The sequence below is a fragment of the Notamacropus eugenii genome, chromosome 5 (genome assembly GCF_028372415.1).
Source record: "Notamacropus eugenii isolate mMacEug1 chromosome 5, mMacEug1.pri_v2, whole genome shotgun sequence".
NCBI classification, from domain to species: domain Eukaryota; kingdom Metazoa; phylum Chordata; class Mammalia; order Diprotodontia; family Macropodidae; genus Notamacropus; species Notamacropus eugenii.
Window position 1 is genome coordinate 162265893 of NC_092876.1, and position 19449 is coordinate 162285341.

Consider the following 19449-nt stretch of genomic DNA (forward strand, 5'->3'; position numbering starts at 1 on the left):
CCATTACTTCTACTTCTTATTCTTCTTTCTACCTTTTGGATATAAAGTATGACTTAAGGGAGAAAGAGGTTTTTAGAACTGATAGTTAAGGAATTGTGTCCTAACTGAAGGAGATTTTTTTGAAGAGTCATCAAGGTGAATATTGAAACATTTTTGGGACAGGGAAATGAGATAAAGACAGCCAGGTGCCAAACTCACTGAGAAAATTGTGAAAGTAACCTGTTGTAATCGTTCAGCCTCTCCATATTGAAGGAGTTTTACAGTCCAGAAGCTATTACTTTTATTGATATGGGTAACTGAATGGAATCCTGTAGACTCTTTCACCTAGGCTGCTTCTGCTGTATTAACATGAATAAAAGTCAAAGAAAAGATGGTATCACTGACCTGTTTGTTTCTCACATGAACTTCTGTGAAACTGCACTTTCCCTTATCTGGTACTTACAAAGTTCTTTAAAAAAATCTAAGTGCAGAAATTAATATTTATCCCTGTAATCATCTCTCATTTTAGATTCCATCTCTTACTACTACCTATTAGAAATTTTTTGGATACTGTGTTTTTCTTTTAGTACATTAGCTATCCTTACTAGGTTTGTATCCACAAATATGATCAAAAGAAACATTTCAGTTTGTTGATAAAAAAACATCTAATGGAACAGAACTGAGGATAGAGCCATATGGCATGCCAGTAGAAACTTTCCAGGTTGACATTAATCTGTACTCCTTGATTTAGATTCTTTGAGTCTGTCTGTGTATTCAGCCAGTTCTTTATTTCCATCATATATCTCCTTTCTCCCCTTTCTTCCTTGTCTACAAGCATATTGTGAGACTCTGTCAGATGCTTTGTTGATACAGAGAAAAATATGTGTATAGCATTTCCCTGACGTAGTAGTCTAGCGTGAGTGGCCCACCAAAGAATTCCTCTACATTTTTTTCTACATTTCCTCTACATTTTTTGTGGGCCACCCAAAATCCTTGGGTGTGCCACAAATGGCCCTTGGACTGTAAGCAGCTTGTGGGCTGCAGGTTGTGCAGGCTTGTGTGTAAAGAGAGCTGTCCTGGGTTGTAGTCTTGATCCTGTACATACTGCTAAGTTACTGAATCTCTCATTTGTCTCTAGGTTGAAGAGAAGATGCTGACCTGCATTGGAAGAGGGAGTTTTCTCATCTAGAGAGTTCCCAGTGTCATTGAAATCAAAGTCTCTATCCATATTAATGTACTAATCCTACCAAGAGAGGAAATTAGGCTAGTCTGGCATGATTTGTTCTTTGTGAGCCCATGCTACCTCCTATTGTTCACAGCTTTCATTTCTAAACAAGTTTTGTTTTTATTTTTGGTAACTATTTCCCTCTTTGAAGAAGACATCAAATTCAGTTCAGTTCAACAAGTAGGTATTAAGGACCTGCTATAAGCAAGGCCTTGTGCTAGGTGCCAGGAATATAAAGATAGGAAATTGTCCTTGCCCTCAAGAAGCTTATATTCAGTTGGGAATTCACATTAGTTTACATTAATAAGGAATTGCTTCCAATACTGACAGTGTTATATAGAACTAAAAGCACCATAAAGAGTCCATCTCATTTGGAAAATGTTACTCTACTCCTCTTCAGAGATTCCTTGAGGGCATATCTTATGACTACAAAAGTAAATTGGTGTAAATGACAATTGAAGAAAATGTAAGATACCTGCTATTAAAAAACATGTCAAGGAGAAATTTTTTAAAAGTCATTGATCTCTTTGAAAACTATGATTTTCAAAAAAGCCTATATATAATATACTTTAAAAATATATGCTATATTTCAGGAAATTTTCTACATATAGAAGTAATATTTCTACCATACAATACTATAATTATACTATTTTTAAAAGAATACTAAATGAAAACTACCCAGATCTATTAGAACCAGAAGGAAAAGTGAAGATAAAAAATTCACTGGTTATTTCCTATGGGGGATGTTGGGGAATGAGGAGAAGAAAAATTTCAGGAATATCATAATGTTATGGCCAAAATTGTGAACTTCCATGTCAAAGAAAGATACTATAAGCAAACAGAAAGAAGCAGTCCATTTATTAGGTGATCATAGTCAACATGTCATATAAGACCCTAGCAACTTCTGTTGTAAATGAGAAGAGTCTTAACCTAAACCATCAGGGTCTTAACTAGAATGGAGGTCTTGTGTATGGAGAGTAAAGGATGACTGTAAGTGATCTTGTGTAAAGATCAGTGATTAGCCTTGGCAGCTGATTGGGTACGCTGAAGTGATGGAGAGGAAAGAATTAAGAGGTTACAAACCTGGGCATTTGGAAGAATAGTGGTACCTTCAAAAGGAATTGGAAGCTTGAAAGGCACAGATTTAGGAGGGAAGTTACTGAGAATTAGAGATACCTCCAGGACATCCAGGTTGAGAGGTCTGGGAGGCAGATGGTTGGTCATATAAGACTGAAGCTTAGAAAAGACGTTAGGGATAGATAGATAGATTTTCTGAATTATTTGCATAGAAATAATTGGTCCTGTGGAAGCTGATAAGATCATCCAGAAAGAAAAGTTGGGGAAAGAGGAGAGCTTAGGAGAGAGCCTTATGGTTTAGCTACAGATTGTGGGGTGAGATATGGATAGTAATAGATAATCCAGCAAAGTATACTGAGAAGGAACAGGTGAAATGGTAGGAGTGATACTTGGAGAGAATAGTGTCACTGAAACTGGAGAGAGAAAGGGCAGGGCCAAGATGGCTGAGTGGTAGGAAATAGTATAGGTCCCATCTCCAAACTCCTCTGAACAACTCTAGGAAATGCACCAAACCAAATCTCGATGGAAAGATTCAGAAAAAGTCACAGTGAGTCATTTGTCCAGCCCAGTGTGGCATTAGGAAAACAGAAAAGGAGGTTTGCAGATACTGGGGACAGAGGCAGGCCAGGAGCACACACTGTGTGGCAAGCACTCTAGCACTCAAGGAGAGAGGATGGGCAACAGGGGAAGGGGAAGTCCTAGACCCAGATTAGGCAAGCAGCAAACCCATACTAGGGCACTGTGACAAGGACAGAGACAAACTGTCAACTTTGTCACCTCTCCAGTTCTGAATCACATCCAGGGCAAATTGGAAAGGGGACCTGCACACAATGGTGGGTTTCTATATAGGGAGACTGTGTGTGGTGTACCAAGAAAGGAGGAAATTCAGAAGCTAGCAGCAGTAGTGGTATAACTCAGACCCCCTTCCAACATCTAGCCTAGACTACAGAGGAATAAGCAGGACAGGAATCCCATACTGAAGGGGAGCTTACAAATCTGCCACTTTGAACCAACAGAGCTTTCCAGTTGGCAGATAGGCATGGAATCCAGCAGCAGCATACTCTTGCATGGACCCAAACCCAGCTCATGAACTTACAGAGTTCAGACCATGGCGGGCAGCAAACAGATTTTGCCATGGATCAGACTATTTTGAAAGCACTGAGAGCTTGCAGGTTCTCATCCTGTACCTGAGATCTTGAAAAACCACAATACTCAATATCTCAAGAGAGTTGCAGTAGGACCAATTTAAACCTTCCTCCTGAAATGTGACAGAGCTCAGCCCTAAGAGTCTGACGTCAGGAAGTAGGCTGGAACAATGAGCAAAGAAAAAAAAGCCCACTATAATGAGCCATAATGGTGGCAGGAGTGCTCAAGATACACAGAAGAAAAAAAATGACTTCAAAACATCTACAAGCAGTGTCTCAGAGAAAAACACAGCTTGGACACAAACTCAATTAGAATTCCTAGAACAGATGAAACAGGAGTTAAAAAGAGAGTTTAAAAAATATTTTAAAAAAATAAATGGAATGAGAATGCTAGGGAAAAAATTAGAAAAGAACGAGAGCAATGGAAGAAAGAATTGGAAGGAAATAAACAGTTTTGCATAAGAGGTACAAAATCTTGCCCAACCAACAAACTAAAAATTAGAGTGAACCAAATGGAAACCAGTGACTCCATGAGGGTAACAAGAAATATTGAAACAAAATAAAAAAGACTAAAAAACAGCAGAAAAAAATGTAAGGTGTCTCATAGCACAAACAACTGAACTGGAAAACAGATCAAGGAGAAAAAAATTAAGAATCACCGGACTCTGTAAACACTATGACCAAATTAAAGAGATCTTAAAAGAAAATTACCTAAATCTCTTAGAGCCAGAGAGCATAGTGGAAATAAAAAAAATTCCACTGGTCACTTCCGGAAAGAAACCCTCCCAGGCATATCATACCAAAATTCTGAGTTTCTAGTCCAAAGCAAAAAATACTATAAACAGCCAAGAAGAAAGATTTCAAGTACTAAGGAGCCACAGTCACAGTCACACATGATTTAGATTAAGAGAGGAACTGGTCCTAAGCAAAATTAATTAAAGATGTCTAAAAATATTTATAGTTCTTTTTGAGGTGGCAGAGAATGGGAATCTGAGGGAGTCCTCATAAACTGAGAAATAGTTGAACAAGTTATGGTATATAAATGTGATAGAATACTATTATGCTGAACTCTTATCAGCATAATGACCAACCAGGATTCCAGGGAACTGAGGAAACCTGCTACCTTATCCTCCTGAAAGTGAAGTGAAGGACTTAAATACAGAATGAAAAAAATTTTTTTTGATGTGACTAAGATGGAAATTTGTTTCGATTGACTACAAATGTTTATCGCAGATTTCATTTTTCTTGTGGTGTGGTGGAGTGGAGAGGCAAGGGTTAGAAGATAATCTTGGCTGATGAAAACAATAAAAATATTTTTTAAAATTTAAAAAAAACTGACAGAGGAGAGAACCCAAGAGAAAGGCGATGATCACCATTGTTAAAAACTGCAGCTGGTTCAGGAAGGAGGAAGGTTGAAGGAAGTCCTTTGGATATTTCATTTAAGAGATGGATAAGAGAGTAAGAGAAATAGAAGAAGTGGGAAGAGCAAAGGCAAGGAGAGAGGACAAGGGATGTCAGGAACTGGTCCTGACCTCATTTCATCCTTAGAACAGTTCTGGGAGGTAGGCGCTGTTACTGTCGTCTTCATTTTACTTTATTTTTTTAATTTATTTTTTAAAATTAATTTATTTAACTTTTAACATTCATTTTCACAAAATTTTGGGTTCCAAATCCCCATTTGTCCCCTCCCTCCACCCCAAAACACGGAGCATTCTAATTGCCACTATCACCAATCTGCCCTCTCTTCTATCATTCCTTCCTTCCCTTGTCCCCATCTTCTCTTTTGTCCTGTAGGGCCAGATAACTTTCTATACCCCTTTACCTGTATTTCTTATTTCCTAGTAGCAAGAACAGTACTCAACAGTTGTTCCTAAAACTTTGAGTTCCAACTTCTTTTCCTCCCTCCCTCCCCACCCCCTCCTTTTGGAAGGCAAGCAATTCAATATAGGCCATATCTGTGTAGTTTTGCAAATGACTTCCATAATAGTCGTGTTGTGTAAGACTAACTATATTTCCCTCCAACCTATCCTGCCCCCCATTGCTTCTATTCTCTCTTTTGATCCTGTCCCTCCCCTAGTGTTGACTTCAAATTGCTCCCTCCTCCCATTGCCCCCCCCACCCTGCTTAGTCCCTTCTCCCCCACTTTCCTGTATTGTAAGATAGGTTTTCATACCAAAATGAGTGTGCATTTTATTCCTTCCTTTAGTGGAATGTGATGAGAGTAAACTTCATGTTTTTCTCTCACCTCCCTTCTTTTTCCCTCCACTAAAAAGTCTTTTGCTTGCCTCTTTTATGAGAGATAATTTGCCCCATTCCATTTCTCCCTTTCTCCTGCCAATATGTTTCTCTCTCACCGCTTAATTTCATTTTTTTAAGATACGATCCCATCCTATTCAATTCACTCTGTGCTCTCTGTCTCTCTGTGTGTGTGCGTCTGTGTGTGTGTAATCCCACCCACTACCCAGATACTGAAGAGTTTTAAGAGTTACAAATATTGTCTTTCCATGTAGGAATGTAAACAGTTCAACTTTAGTAAGTCCCTTATGACTTCTCTTTGCTGTTTACCTTTTCATGCTTCTCTTCATTCTTGTGTTTGAAAGTCAAATTTTCTTTTCAGCTCTGGTCTTTTCATCAAGAATGCTTGAAAGTCCCCAATTTCATTGAAAGACCATTTTTTCCCCCTGAAGTATTATACTCAGTTTTGCTGGGTAGTTGATTCTTGGTTTTAGTCCTAGTTCCTTTGACTTCTGGAATACCCTATTCCACGCCCTTCTATCCCTTAATGTAGAAGCTGCTAGATCTTATGTTATCCTGATTGTATTCCCCAATGCTTGAATTGTTTCTTTCTAGCTGCTTGCAATATTTTCTCCTTGACCAGGGAACTCTGGAATTTGGCCACAATGTTCCTAGGGTTTCTCTTTTTGGATCTCTTTCAGGCGGTGATCGGTGGATTCCTTGAATACTTATTTTGCCCTCTGGTTCTAGAATCTCAGGGCAGTTTTCCTTGATAATTTCATGAAAGATGATGTCTAGGCTCTTTTTTTGATCATGGCTTTCAGGTAGTCCCATAATTTTTAAATTGTCTCTCCTGGATCTATTTTCCAGATGAGTTGTTTTTCCAATGAGATATTTCACATTCTCTTCCATTTTTTCATTCTTTTGGTTTTGTTTTGTGATTTCTTGGTTTCTCATAAAGTCATTAGCCTCCATCTGTTCCATTCTAATTTTGAAAGAACTATTTTCTTTAGTGAGCTTTTGAACCTCCTTTTCCATTTGGTTAATTCTGCTTTTTAAAGCATTCTTCTCCTCATTGGCTTTTTGAACCTCTTTTGCCAATTGAGTTAGCCTATTTTTCAAGGTGTTATTTTCTTTAGCATTTTTTTGGGTCTCCTTTAGCAAGGTGTTGACCTGCTTTTCATGCTTTTCTTTCATCTCTCTCATTTCTCTTCCCAGTTTTTCCTCCCCCTCTCTTACTTGATTTTCAAAATCCTTTTTGAGCTCTTCCATGGCCTGAGCCCATGGTATATTTATTTTGGATGTATGGGATACAGAACCCTTGACTTCTGTGTCTTTCCCTGATGGTAAGCATTGGTCTTCCTCATCCAAAAGGAAGGGAGGAATTATCTGTTCACCAAGAAAGTAACCTTCTATAGTCTTATTTTTTTTCCCTTTTCTGGGCATTTTCCCAGCCAGTGACTTGACTTCTGAGTTTTCTTTCCACACCCACCACACCTCCAGATCTGCCCAACCAGCACTTGGGGGCTGAGATTCAAATGCTGCTTCCCAGCCTCAGGGCTTTGGGCGGGGGCAGAGCTGCTATTCAGTATGAGATTAAGTTCAGGTGCTCAGGTGGGGGCAGGGCCGCCACACGGGGCTCAGTTCCCTCAGGGGTTTATTTGGAGACCTTCAACTGTGGTTCTGGGCTCCTGCCTGCTTGGGGAGCCCCTCTCCGCCACCGCCCCCACTGCTGCCTCCCAAGGGGGCCTGAGTTATGGGGATACCCCACTCCCCTCTCAACCACCCAAAGAGACCCTCTCACCGACCCTTGTCACCTGTGGGTGGAGGGACCTGCGTGGCTGCTGGAGATTCTGTCCCTGAAGCCTGCTTGAATCTGTTCCTCTCGGTGCCAAGCGGCCAAGGTGGGGTGCGACGGACCTTTCGCGTCAGGTTTTCAGGTCTCTCTGGAACAGAAATCTCCTCAGCTCTATTGTTCTGTGGCTTCTGCTGCTCCAGAATTTGTTGGGAGTTCTTCTTTACAGATATTTTATGGGCTGTGGGTTCAGAGCTAGCATATGTGTCTTTCTGTTCTGCCATCTTGTGTCGTCTTCATTTTACATGAAACACAGGCAGAGAAGTTAAGTGAGCGACAGTCACTCAGTAACTTCCCAAAGGTGTATTTAAACTCAGTTTTTCCAGACTCCAGGCCCAGCCATCTATCCTTTGTGTTACCCAGGTAGAGGGAAATTAGGTGACAAGATGGCTTAGAGGATGACAGGGTCAAGGGAAGTTGTTTTTTTAAAGGATGGAAGAATCTAGTTGATGATAGATTTGAAAGAGGGTGTGTGCATGTGTGTGTGTGCATGTGCATGTACGTGTGTGTGCATGTGTGTGCAAACTCCCAGGAGAAACAGAAAGCAATGGAATCAGAATAGAAGAAGGATTGGCCTTGGCGAGGAGGACCTCACTTCTTTTTTAGAGGCCAGAGAAGAGAAAGCAGAATGGGGCTGGTGTAGACTGATTTGGAGATAGGCAGTTGAGAAGAAGTCGAATAGCAGAACTGAAGGCCTCTTGAATTGAATTGCAGGAGTGAGTCACTTTTGCATGTGTGTATACATATGATTGAAGGAGTGAAGGAGAAAATAACATATTTTCATGCCCAGGAGGAAGCCAGCAAGTCTTATGCAAATGACAGCATTTTTGTGGCTGCGTTTGAACTGAGGAGTAATGAAGAATAAAGATTGTCTGGAGGACTGGGCATTTGGTAAGGGAACTGAAACAGGACCTTTGAAAGATAGATTAGCTATTCAAATGAGTTAAGTGTGTGGGAGATGGAAAAGGAAAGGAATCAAAATATAATGGGATAAAACTAAGAAAAAAAATTGGGCTTAACATTACCAAAGAAATTAAGATTTTCTAGCAGCAGGTTTCCCAAGGGCAGTGGAAATATCATCTCTGAAGACTAAATCATTCTAAATTAGACCAGGTAAAGCATGGAAGAGGGTATATAATGTAGCACTTTTAGGACAATGATGCCTTTTGAATTGTTTGGTCACTTTCATATCTCATTTGGTTTTCTGTGATGTTTTGCATAATACGTTATGGTTTTGAACTAGATCATTTCCCTTTAGATGTACCTAATCATGGCTGTGTTGTATTAAAAGAGACTGAGCACAAAACATATTATTGCTGGTAGCAGGGAACTCTCAATTGTCTTTTCCGTGTGCGTGAAAAGGTTGATTGTAAATCTTTTGGTCACTTAGTTTTATAAGAATGTAGTAACTTGCTATAATATTTTTCTGATGTGATTCTGATTGTGATTTAAACGACATTATTTCATAGCTGTTATTTCTGGTCAAGTAGAGTTTAATTTAAAGTGTTAAATTTTTAAAAATATGTATTTTGCATCTTTACTTTTAGATTTGTTCTAATTAGTCAGACTTGAGTAGATTTATTTCCAAATTGTTCTGGCAGTTTGCCTTTTTTTTTTCTTGATCTTTCTCTTGATTTGAAAAGCAGCTTTAAAAATTAAAATTAGAAGGAGCATTAATGAACATAAAACTTTTTGTAATATTAGAATGAGGTGAAGTGGGATTTCAGAAAGGTACATTAACCTGTCTTTTTTATACTTTCTTGATTTCTTCCTTTCCTTCCAGTGGCTAGTGATCATACCAGTTTGGCTGGAACAGAAGGTTTATGTAGTGGAATAGTTGGAAATGAGTATAGAAAGGTAGGTGGGGGCCAGATCATAGAATGCCTTGAATTCCAGGCTGAGGAGTCTGGCTTGGCTTATTCAGTAAGTAATGGGGAGTAGAATGACACAAAATGGTGCTTTAATAAGATTAATTTGGTGCTAGTGCACCAGGCTGGATTGGAGAAAGGAAAGACTAGAGCTGGGGGTTCCAATTAGGCTGTTGCATTAGTCCAGGCAAGAGGTAATATAAGCATGAACTAGAGCTGAAGCAGTGGGAATGGAAAGGAAAAAACATTGTAAAGGAAGAATTGATAGAACATGACAACTGATTGTTCATAAGGCAGAGGGAGGAATAAATATTAACACAGAGGTTTGGAGCCTGGAAGAATAATGGTACTGTTGACAGAAACCTAGACTTCCAAAAGAAGAAATGGCAAGTTTGAAGTATGTTGGGTTTGCTAGTGGGACATCTAGAAATACAGGACTGAAGACTGAGAAACAGCTCGAGTTTGGAGATGTAAATTTGAAAATCATTTGCATAAAAGGGACAATTGAAGGTAATAGGAATAAATAAAATGTAAGGAAGAGTGTAGAGGGAAAAGAAGAGTGCTAAAGCTAGAACTTGGAGGATCACTGTATTTAGGGGGTGGAAGGAGGAGTAGGAGCCATAGAAGAAGACCAAGAAGAGGAGAGAGAGGAGAGTTTTAAGAAGGAGGTCAAGAGTGTTAAATATTTCAGAGACCTTTCAGAGAAGGAAGAAGCCTGAACCCTTCACACTTTCTCACCTGGTCATCTTGATGATAAACAACTTTGTCTTCTCAAAATTGCTATTCACTTATGCTAATGTTAAGTTGCCTATGTTAACTAATGATTTCCTGTGATATTTTTCTTTCTAGGCTAAGGGCGGTGGTTATGAGAGTGAGGATGCCTATCAGAATGCAGAATTAGTTTTTCTAGATATCCACAATATTCATGTCATGAGAGAATCATTAAGAAAACTAAAAGAGATTGTGTACCCAAACATTGAGGAAACTCATTGGCTGTCTAACTTGGAATCTACTCATTGGCTAGAACATATTAAGGTAGGTTGTGTTTTTATGCCTCTGGGCATAAAATGTACCAGATATATTTACCCTTTTGTCTATCTTCTCATAAAATTGATCCCAAATTTATTTATTGTGATTCTGAAAATAGACAGCTAGGTGGCACAGTAGAAAGACCCAAGCTGGAATCCATTTTCAGATATTCACTAGCTGTATTACTGTGGGGAAGTCACTTGACCTTTCCCAGTCTTAGTTTTCTTATCTGTAAAATGAGGATAATAGTACCTAATTCGCAATATTGTTGTGAAGATCAAATGAGGTAACACATATAATGTGCTTTGCAAATCTTAAAGTATTAAATAAATGCTATTATTGTTATTATTATTTTTATACTAAAGGACAAAGACAGTTTTTCTTTGAAAGTCCAATTTTAATTTCTGATGTTTAGGTGAAGTAGATTCATTCCTTTTACCTGTTTATGCTGTCCCCTCCTGAAATGCCTTTCACTCCTCTGTCTCTCCATATCTTATTCTTTTTTTCTCAAGACCTTGCTCAAGTACCCACCACCACAGTACTGTCTCCTATTTTCCCATTTCATATTGCTCACTGTTTGTTTAAATACTAAAGACCTTATTATTTATAGTTTCTTTTTTGGCACTTATATACTGCCTTATATTCATCTCTCTTTCATGTATGTCTTGGTAGTTATATCTTACATATCATTAGGAGCTCCCTTAGTATCTAGCAGAGTGCTATAAAGATGTCAGAAACAGTAATAAAACATTTAGTAAATGAATTGAAGATGAAACTCAGAGAATGAAATTTGAATATTGAATGCTTTAAATGCAACTTAAGTCATGGGTCCAGTATGGTCCAGTAGAAGGAGTATTGGTTCTGGAGTCAGAGGGATGTAGGTTGAAATATTGCCACTGAGGCTGCCTGTGTGACGTGGAGCAAGTCAGCAAATCGGGATCCTGTTTCCTCTCCTGCAAAATGAAAAACTAGAATAATGGCCTTTGCAGTCTTCCAGTAAAATTATGATCTTATGATCCCATAAGTATGAGTTAACACAAAGTAGTTATGTTAACTAACTGAACTCCCTTTAGCTGACCCGGGTACAAGTGTCCAATAATCATGTCTCCAAACAACCTAGACTACTTCAACTCATCTATTAATACTAAGAATGAGAATCTCAAAATCTCAGAGTTGGAAGGGCCATCTAGCTCAAATACTACTAGAACAAGAATCCTTTCTACTCCATACCTGACAAGTGGTCATCCAATATTCATTTGAATACCTCTGGGCTGGGAGAATCCACTTCCTCCTGAGGTAGTCTATTCCATTTTTATATGACTCTCTAAATTAGAAATTTTTCCTGCACAAATTTATCACTTTGCAACCTTTTCCCATCACTCCTAATCTGCTTTCTAGTACCACGCAATAAAAATTAAATCCCTACAACACATGCAAGCTTTGTAGCTTCCAGGAAGAGGCTATCATGGTCTCTCTAAGTTTTCTTTTCCAGGCTAAATGCTTTTCTCTCCTTCAGATCAGAGAGATGCCATTCAGGTATCACTTGCTGGTCTCCTGGGCTAGTCTTTTTCTATTTGGCAGAGGATCAGAAAGATGCCATTCAATCTCCTGCAGATCTCTTGACCTGTCCTCTTTCCTATTTCAGGGTACCCTTCCTGCCTGCAGGGGATAAGAGAGAAATGCCATTCCATCAGCCCCTCTCACTGGTCCTGTTTCCTGACCAACTAACACCCTGAGAGGACAACATTGTGAGGCTGAACTCTTAGTGATATTAATAACTTTCCTCAACTCATTTGGCAATGACTAACAAACTTGCACCTGGTCATCTCCATCCCAGTGATACCGACCATCATTAAACTCTATTCTCCATCTTCCCTTTTTCTCTCTCTCCCCCTCCCCCCCATGCCACTCACCCAGTATCACACTCCTAAACTACCCACCCTTTCCATTGTGTTATCTGAAATATATGTTCCATAGGTAGAAACTTGCTTTCATAATAAATCATTGTCTTTCCCACTCCTTTCATGTTCTGGCTCAGAGAGTTCTGGCTCCCTCCTGATGACACAGCCTCCTTGGTCACTCTTTCCAGCACTGGCTACCTTTTCATTCTGCCGTCCTCTTCTCTCCAATCCCTTGACCCATCTTATCACCAACATTACCCTACTAAGCCTCAGCTCTAGATCATTTCTGTCTTTGCTCCTTTTCACATATTTCCTAATGAAATTGAAGAAAATCATAAGGCTAAAGACTAGAGTCATTAAAAATTTGTTAAGTAATTTCAACTGGACCCTCACCACAGCAAGGCAATTCTTTTATATCTCCCTAATTGACTAGCCCACTCACATTTTCATTCCTCATCAAATTTCCTATGGTTTCTCCTCCTACCACTCTCAGCTGGGAATCTTGCCTCATATTTCACTGAAAAAAATTGAGGCCATTCACCAATAGCTTCCTCTTTTCCCTTCTTCAATTCACATCTCCCAGATGTTTTCTGCCACTATCTCAGCTGTCACCCCATCTAACGTAATGAGGTAATCCTTCTCCTTGCCTTGGCAAACTCCTCTACATGCATAAGCAATTCCATTCCATCCCGCATTCTTCAGTTTTCAGCAGATTATCCTCTGTATCCTAATTCCCTTTCTCACTTATCTCCAATCTGTCCTTTTCTGCTGGCCACTTCCCTACTGCCTACAAACATGCCCATGTCTCCCCTATCCTCAGAAAACCTGTATTTGATCCATCAGTCCCCACTATTTATTGCTGTATGTCTTTCTGTCTTTTGTGGCTAAACTCCTTGAGAAGGCCATCTACAATAGGTGCTTCAACTTCTTTGACTCAGTCTCTTTACTCTCTGCTGTCTGCCTTCCAACCTCATCTTTCAACTGAAACTACTCTCTCTAGAGTTACTAATGATCTCAATTGCTAAATCTAATGGCATTTTCTCAGTCCTTACTCTTCTTGACCTTTCTGCAGTCTTTGACACTGTTGATCACCCTCTTCTCCTTGATATTCCCTTCTAAGTTTTTATGGCACTGTTCTGTCCTGGTTCTGTTCATTCCTTTCCAGTCTCCATTGATGGATCATCATCTAGATTATACCTGCTAACCTTGGGTATCCCACAAGGTTCTGTCTTGGGTCCTCTTTATAGTATTTAATTTGAAGATCTCTTTAGATCCCATAGATTCAATTATCTCTATGCTGATATTTCTCAGATCTATTTATTCAGGACTAACTTCTGTTGACCTCCAGTTTCACATCTTCAGATGCCTATTGGACATCTCGAACTGGATGTCCCATAGATTTTTTTTTTAATTATTTTTAGTTTTCAACATTCATTTCCACAAGATTTTGAGTTCCAAATTTTCCCCCCCTTCTCTTCCCTTCCCCCACCCCAAGACACCATGTGTTCTGATTACTCATTTGCCCAATCTGCCCTCTCTTCTATCACACCCCTCCCTTCCCTTATCCCCATCTTCTCTCTTTTCTTGTAGGGCAAGATATATTTCTATACCACATTACCTGTATTTCTTATTTCCCAGTTGCATGCAAAAATAATTCTCAACATTCATTCCTAAAACTTTGAGTTCCAGCTTCTCTCCCTTCCTCCCTTCCCACCCATCCCCACTGAGAAGGCAACCAATTCAATATAGGCTATACATGTGTAGTTATGCAAAAAACTTCCATAATAGTCATGTTATGAAGGACTAACTATATTTCCCTCCCTCTTATCCTGTCCCTCATTTATTCTATTCTCTTTTGTCCTTGTCCCTCCCCAAAAGTGTTTACTTCTAATTACTCCCCCCTCCCATTTGCCCTCCCTTCTGTCATCCCTCCCACAGCCCACTTATTCCCTTCTCCCCTGCTTTCCTGTAGTGTAAGATCGATTTTCATACCAAATTGAGTGTACATGTTATTCCCTCCTTAAGCCAAATGTGATGAGAGTAAGCTTCACTTTTTCCAAAACTCTCACCTCCTCTCTCTTCCCTTCCATTGATAAAGCTTTTTTTTTTTTGCCTCTTTTATGTGAGAGATAATTTGCCCCATTCCATTTCTCTCTTTCTCCTCTCTCCCAGACCACAGTGCAGGCCAGGAGATATATTCCTCTCTCACCCCTTAATTTTATTTTTTTAGATATCAATATATCCCTCTCTCACCCCTTAATTTTATTTTTTTAGATATCATCCCTTTCTATTCAACTCACCCTGTGCCCTCTGCCTATATGTATTTAATCCCTCCAACTACCCAAATACTGAGAAAAGTCTCAAGAGTTACAAATATTACCTTTGTAGAAACGTAAACAGTTCAACTTTAGTAAGTCTCTTATGATTTCTCTTTCCTGTTTACCTTCTCATGCTTCTCTTGATTCTTGTGTTGGAAAGCCAAATTTTCTATTCAGTTCTGGTCTTTTTATCAAGAATGCTTGAAAGTCCTCTCTTTCATTGAAGGATCATTTCTTCCCCTGAAGTATTATACTCAGTTTTGCTGGGTAGGTGATTCTTGGTTTTAATCCTAGTTCCTTTGACTTCTGGAATATCATATTCCAAGCCCTGTGATCCCTTAACGTAGAAGCTGCTAGATCTTGTGTTATCCTGATTGTATTTCCACAGTACTTGGATTGTTTCTTTCTGGCTGCCTTCAATATTTTCTCCTTGACTTGGGAACTCTGGAATCTGGCTACAATATTCCTAGGAGTTTTTCTTTTCAGATCTCTTTCAGGAGGTGATTGGTGGATGCTTTCAGTATTTATTTTACCCTCTGGTTCTAAAACATCAGACAGTTTTCCTTGATAATTTCATGAAAGATGATGTCTAGGCTCTTTTTTCATTATGTCTTTCACGTAGCCCCATAATTTTTAAGTTGTCTCTCCTAGATCTGTTTTCCAGGTCAGTTGTTTTTCCAATGAGATATTTCACATTGTCTTTAATTTTTTCATTCTTTTGGTTTCTCATAAAGTCATTAACTTCTATCTGCTCCATTCTAATTTTTAAAGAACTATTTTCTTCAGTGAGCTTTTGGACTTCCTTTTCCATCTGGCCAGTTCTGCTTTTTAGGGCTTTCTTCTCTTTATTGGCTCTTTGGACCTCCTTTGCTGTTTGGGTTAGTCTATTTTTAAAGGTGTTATTTTCTTCAGCATTTTTGGGTGTCTCCTTCAGCAAACTATTGACTCACTTTTCATGACTTTCTTGCATCACTCTCATTTCTCTTCTCAATTTTTCCTCCACCTCTCTTACTTGATTTTCAAAATTTCTTTTGAGTTCTTCCGTGGCCTGAGACTATTGCAAATCTATTTTGGAGGTTTGGATGAAGAAGCGTTGACTTTGATGTCTTCCTCTAATGGTATGCTTTGTTCTTCCTCATCCAAAACGATGGAGAAAAATACCTGTTCAACAGGAAAGTAACCTTCTGTAATTTTATTTTTTTCCCCTTTTTTAGGCATTTTCTCAGCCAGTTACTTGATTTTTGAGTCCTTTGTCCAGTGGAGAGTATACTCTAGGGACTTGTAAGTTCTCAGTTCCTCCAAGGTGGCCCAATTAAGGGAGAGGAGTTTACTCCTCTCCTGGCCTACATTGTGGTCTGGGAGCAACCACAAGTTTTTCTGCCCAGGATCTGCGAGTAGGGTTCCCTCTCCACAATCACCTCTAGCTCCACCATGCCAGTATTCCTCCTCATCCCAGGGCCACCACCCAGGGCTCAGACTCAGATCAGCCTCTTGATTCCCCCCGAGTCTTTAGGCTGAGGGCTCCAAAAATGGACACTGCGGCTGTCTAGGGCCAGGGCTAGGGCAGGACCCTGCTACTTTCTTACCCAGGTGAAAGAGCTTTCTCACTGACCTTTGAAACTGTCTCTGCCATTTGCGAGTTGAGGAATCTGGGAACTGCAGCTGCTGCTGGGATTCTGAGCCCTGAAGCCTGCTTCAGTCCTGTCCCTGCTGTGTCGTTTGGCCAAGGCTAGGCTGTGCTCTACTCTGGGCCCAGTGTAATAGAATTTTCCTATGGGCCTTCCAGGCTGTGTTGGGCTAGAAATCTCTTTCACTTTGTTGTTTTGTGTCTTCTGCTGCTCTAGAATTTTTTTAGAGACATTTTTGCAAGTATTTTATGGGCTTTGGGGGGACAGCTGCAGCAGGTCCATCCTTCTACTCCATCATCTTGGCTCGTGCGTGGTCCCCCTCCCCCCCATTAACTTTTGAAGCGTATGTCCCTAACTGAACTTACCTTTCTCCCCAAAATCCTCCTTCTACACTTCCCTACATCTGTTAAAGGCATCTCCATCCTTCTAGTCGCCCAAGCTTGCAACCTGGCAGTCATCCTAGACTCCTCTCTTTCATTCTGCTTATCCAGTTTGTTGCCAAATTCTGTCAATTTTATCCTATTAATATCTCCATATATCCTCTCTTCTGACATAGCTACTACCCTGGTGTAGGCCATCATCAGCTCACACCTAGACTGTTGCCATGGCTTATTGATTGGTTTCTCTGTCTCAGGTCTCTCCCCACTTCAGTTCATTCTACACCCAGCTGCCAGTGATATTTCTAAAGTGCAGATCTGGCCATGTCACATTGCTATTCAAGTTCAATTGCTCGTAATTGCCCAGAATGGAAAGAAAGAATAGCAAGATAGAAATAATTTAAAGTTTTAGTATACTGGTTGTTTCTATTGATATAGGTGCCTCTGAAGAGTTTTGAAGGTGATTAAAAATTTGCTCTTTTAAGTAGTTAATTCTTCTTCTTGGGCACAATTTATTGTTTAACAAACCTGTTCTTCAAATAATAATGTAGAGGTCCCCCGCCAACCTTTCATCCCAATTAGTAGCGTCTGAATTAATGAAATTTTACCACATTTAAAAATCAAATGTCTATGTCCAGTGCTTTCAAAAACTTTCTCATGGATTAATATTTTCAGACAGAATCCTTAGGAAATAAGGAACCAGTCTGTAAGTGATAATTTTCCCACTGTTACAAATGACAAAACTTTTATTCTCAAGAATTCTACCTCGTATATCAGGAAGAACTTCAGTTGTCTCTTTATTTACTGTATTTTTTTCTAAACTTCTTTTTTAGCTCATTCTTGCTGGGGCTCTTAGGATTGCTGACAAGGTGGAGTCAGGGAAAACCTCTGTGGTGGTGCACTGCAGTGATGGATGGGATCGAACTGCTCAGCTCACCTCCTTGGCTATGCTTATGCTAGATGGTTATTATCGAACCATCAGAGGATTTGAAATCCTCGTGGAAAAAGAATGGTTGAGCTTTGGACACAGATTTCAACTAGTGAGTAAATAAATTGTGGCCAAAATATGATCCTTCTCACTGTCTGAGGGAAAAAATGTTCTTTTTAATTTAAAATGTGTATTTTAATTGGTTAATTGTTTTAAGGGCACATATGCATTTTTTAAGAGAAAATTTTTCATTTGTTCTAGAAAGCAGTAGTGTATTTGAACTTGGTACTCTGACTTGGTTTTTTTGACAAATTATACATCTTCTGTATGAGTTTCATCTGTGCCATCAGAGGTCTGTATTAACTGTCCAATGGAAATGTTATGTCCAAAACAGACTCTTATGTTTATCTACTACTGTACATATGTGACTGCCCAAATCAAATTATGAGCATAAAACCAGGATTCATACTCATTTCTTAGGATCATTAATTTATAGCAATAGCTATTAGTCATGTTTGCTATAAGCATAAATAATACCACTATTCAAATACATTTTTTTAAATCCAAAAGGAGAAATGTTCTGTAGTTTGATTCAAAGCATTTCACCATATAAGCATTGTTCTCATAGGCCTAGAGTCTAAAATAATGTAGGCAAGGCCTAAACTAATTTTTACTATAAGTATGATTTTAACTCAGATTGGAAAATAAAACCCTCCATTCAAGTACTGTGTCCTTCACCAAAGACCTGCTTCTACCCAAGGCTCATTTTGATGGGAGCTGATTGATCTAGCTGATCACTAGAAGGTTGGCTACTAGATGATTTTTTTCAACTACTGTAATTTATGGTATCTTGACGATTGCAACCTAACACTGAGGGAGTCATGGATCTTTCAGGGTATCCAGTACTGCGCAAAATTGGTGAATGTGTGTGGAAATGAAAACAGTTTTTAGCCTATCTACAAAGTAACTCCATAAACTTTATACATTATTTCAGTGATTTCACTGGTGTCGGTCCCCTCTCCATTGATGATGTGGATTCCATTTCTTATGCCCCTTCTCATGCTGTGTGATCCCTGTCAGTGCTTTTTGGTTATGAACCTTTTCCTGCCTCTTTTAAGATCTCAGGGTTATTAGTGTAGAACTTAGTTTGTCTTCTCTGTTGTGTCCCATTCTTGCTACATAACCAGGCCACTATCTTTTCCCATCTTATGTGTTCTTGGTGATGTCTTTTGTACCACTTTCCACATTGAAGTAATTTTTGGCAATAGACTACAGACTTCTTATAAGCCCTTCATATTCCTTTCCTCTTCTTTTAAGAACTGAAGTTAAAAGATTGGGATTTTATGATAATAAGCAGTTTCTATAGATTTTTATAATAATAATCCACTAAATTGTATGTTACTGTTATAATCAGTCATTATTGACTTGACAAAATGTCAAATGCTAGCAAAATTGATAAATTTTAATACAAACTCCTGTGTGACAGTTGATAGAACTCAGAGTCAGGACCTTGGCCTAATCATTTGGTTTCCCTCTGCCACAGTTTCATTAGCTGAAAAATGATAATAGCAGTACCTAGTTACTAAGCTTGTCTTAAAGATGAAATGAAATAGTATATGTAGCAAAGTGGTTTATGAACTTTAAAGAACTATTTAAATGTTAGTTGTTGTTATTATTATTATTTGGGCCTTGGGGGCCCAACCCCATTGGGGCGCATGTTCCCAGGGCAGAGTCAGGGGCAGACACATAAATACCCTCTGCTTCAAGGGTTCAGTGTCTACGTAGGTATTTTAGCCAATATATTCAACTCTCACTAGGACTTAAAATTCTAAATTTGGGATAAGACTCTTGGTTTTAAGGTGTTATTTGAAACTAATATATTAA

General features: G+C 39.1%; 1 protein-coding gene across 2 annotated transcripts in view; it reads left to right on the forward strand.

Moving 5' to 3' along the window:
* The window catches only part of MTMR2 (myotubularin related protein 2), a 126360-nt gene that overhangs the window by 98742 nt on the left and 8169 nt on the right, over positions 1-19449 (forward strand). For both annotated transcript variants that reach the window (XM_072616390.1, XM_072616391.1), the window contains 2 exons: positions 10234-10419; positions 17471-17677. In XM_072616390.1, coding sequence (XP_072472491.1) covers positions 10234-10419; positions 17471-17677 — 393 coding nt within the window. The remainder of the gene's footprint in view (positions 1-10233; positions 10420-17470; positions 17678-19449) is intronic.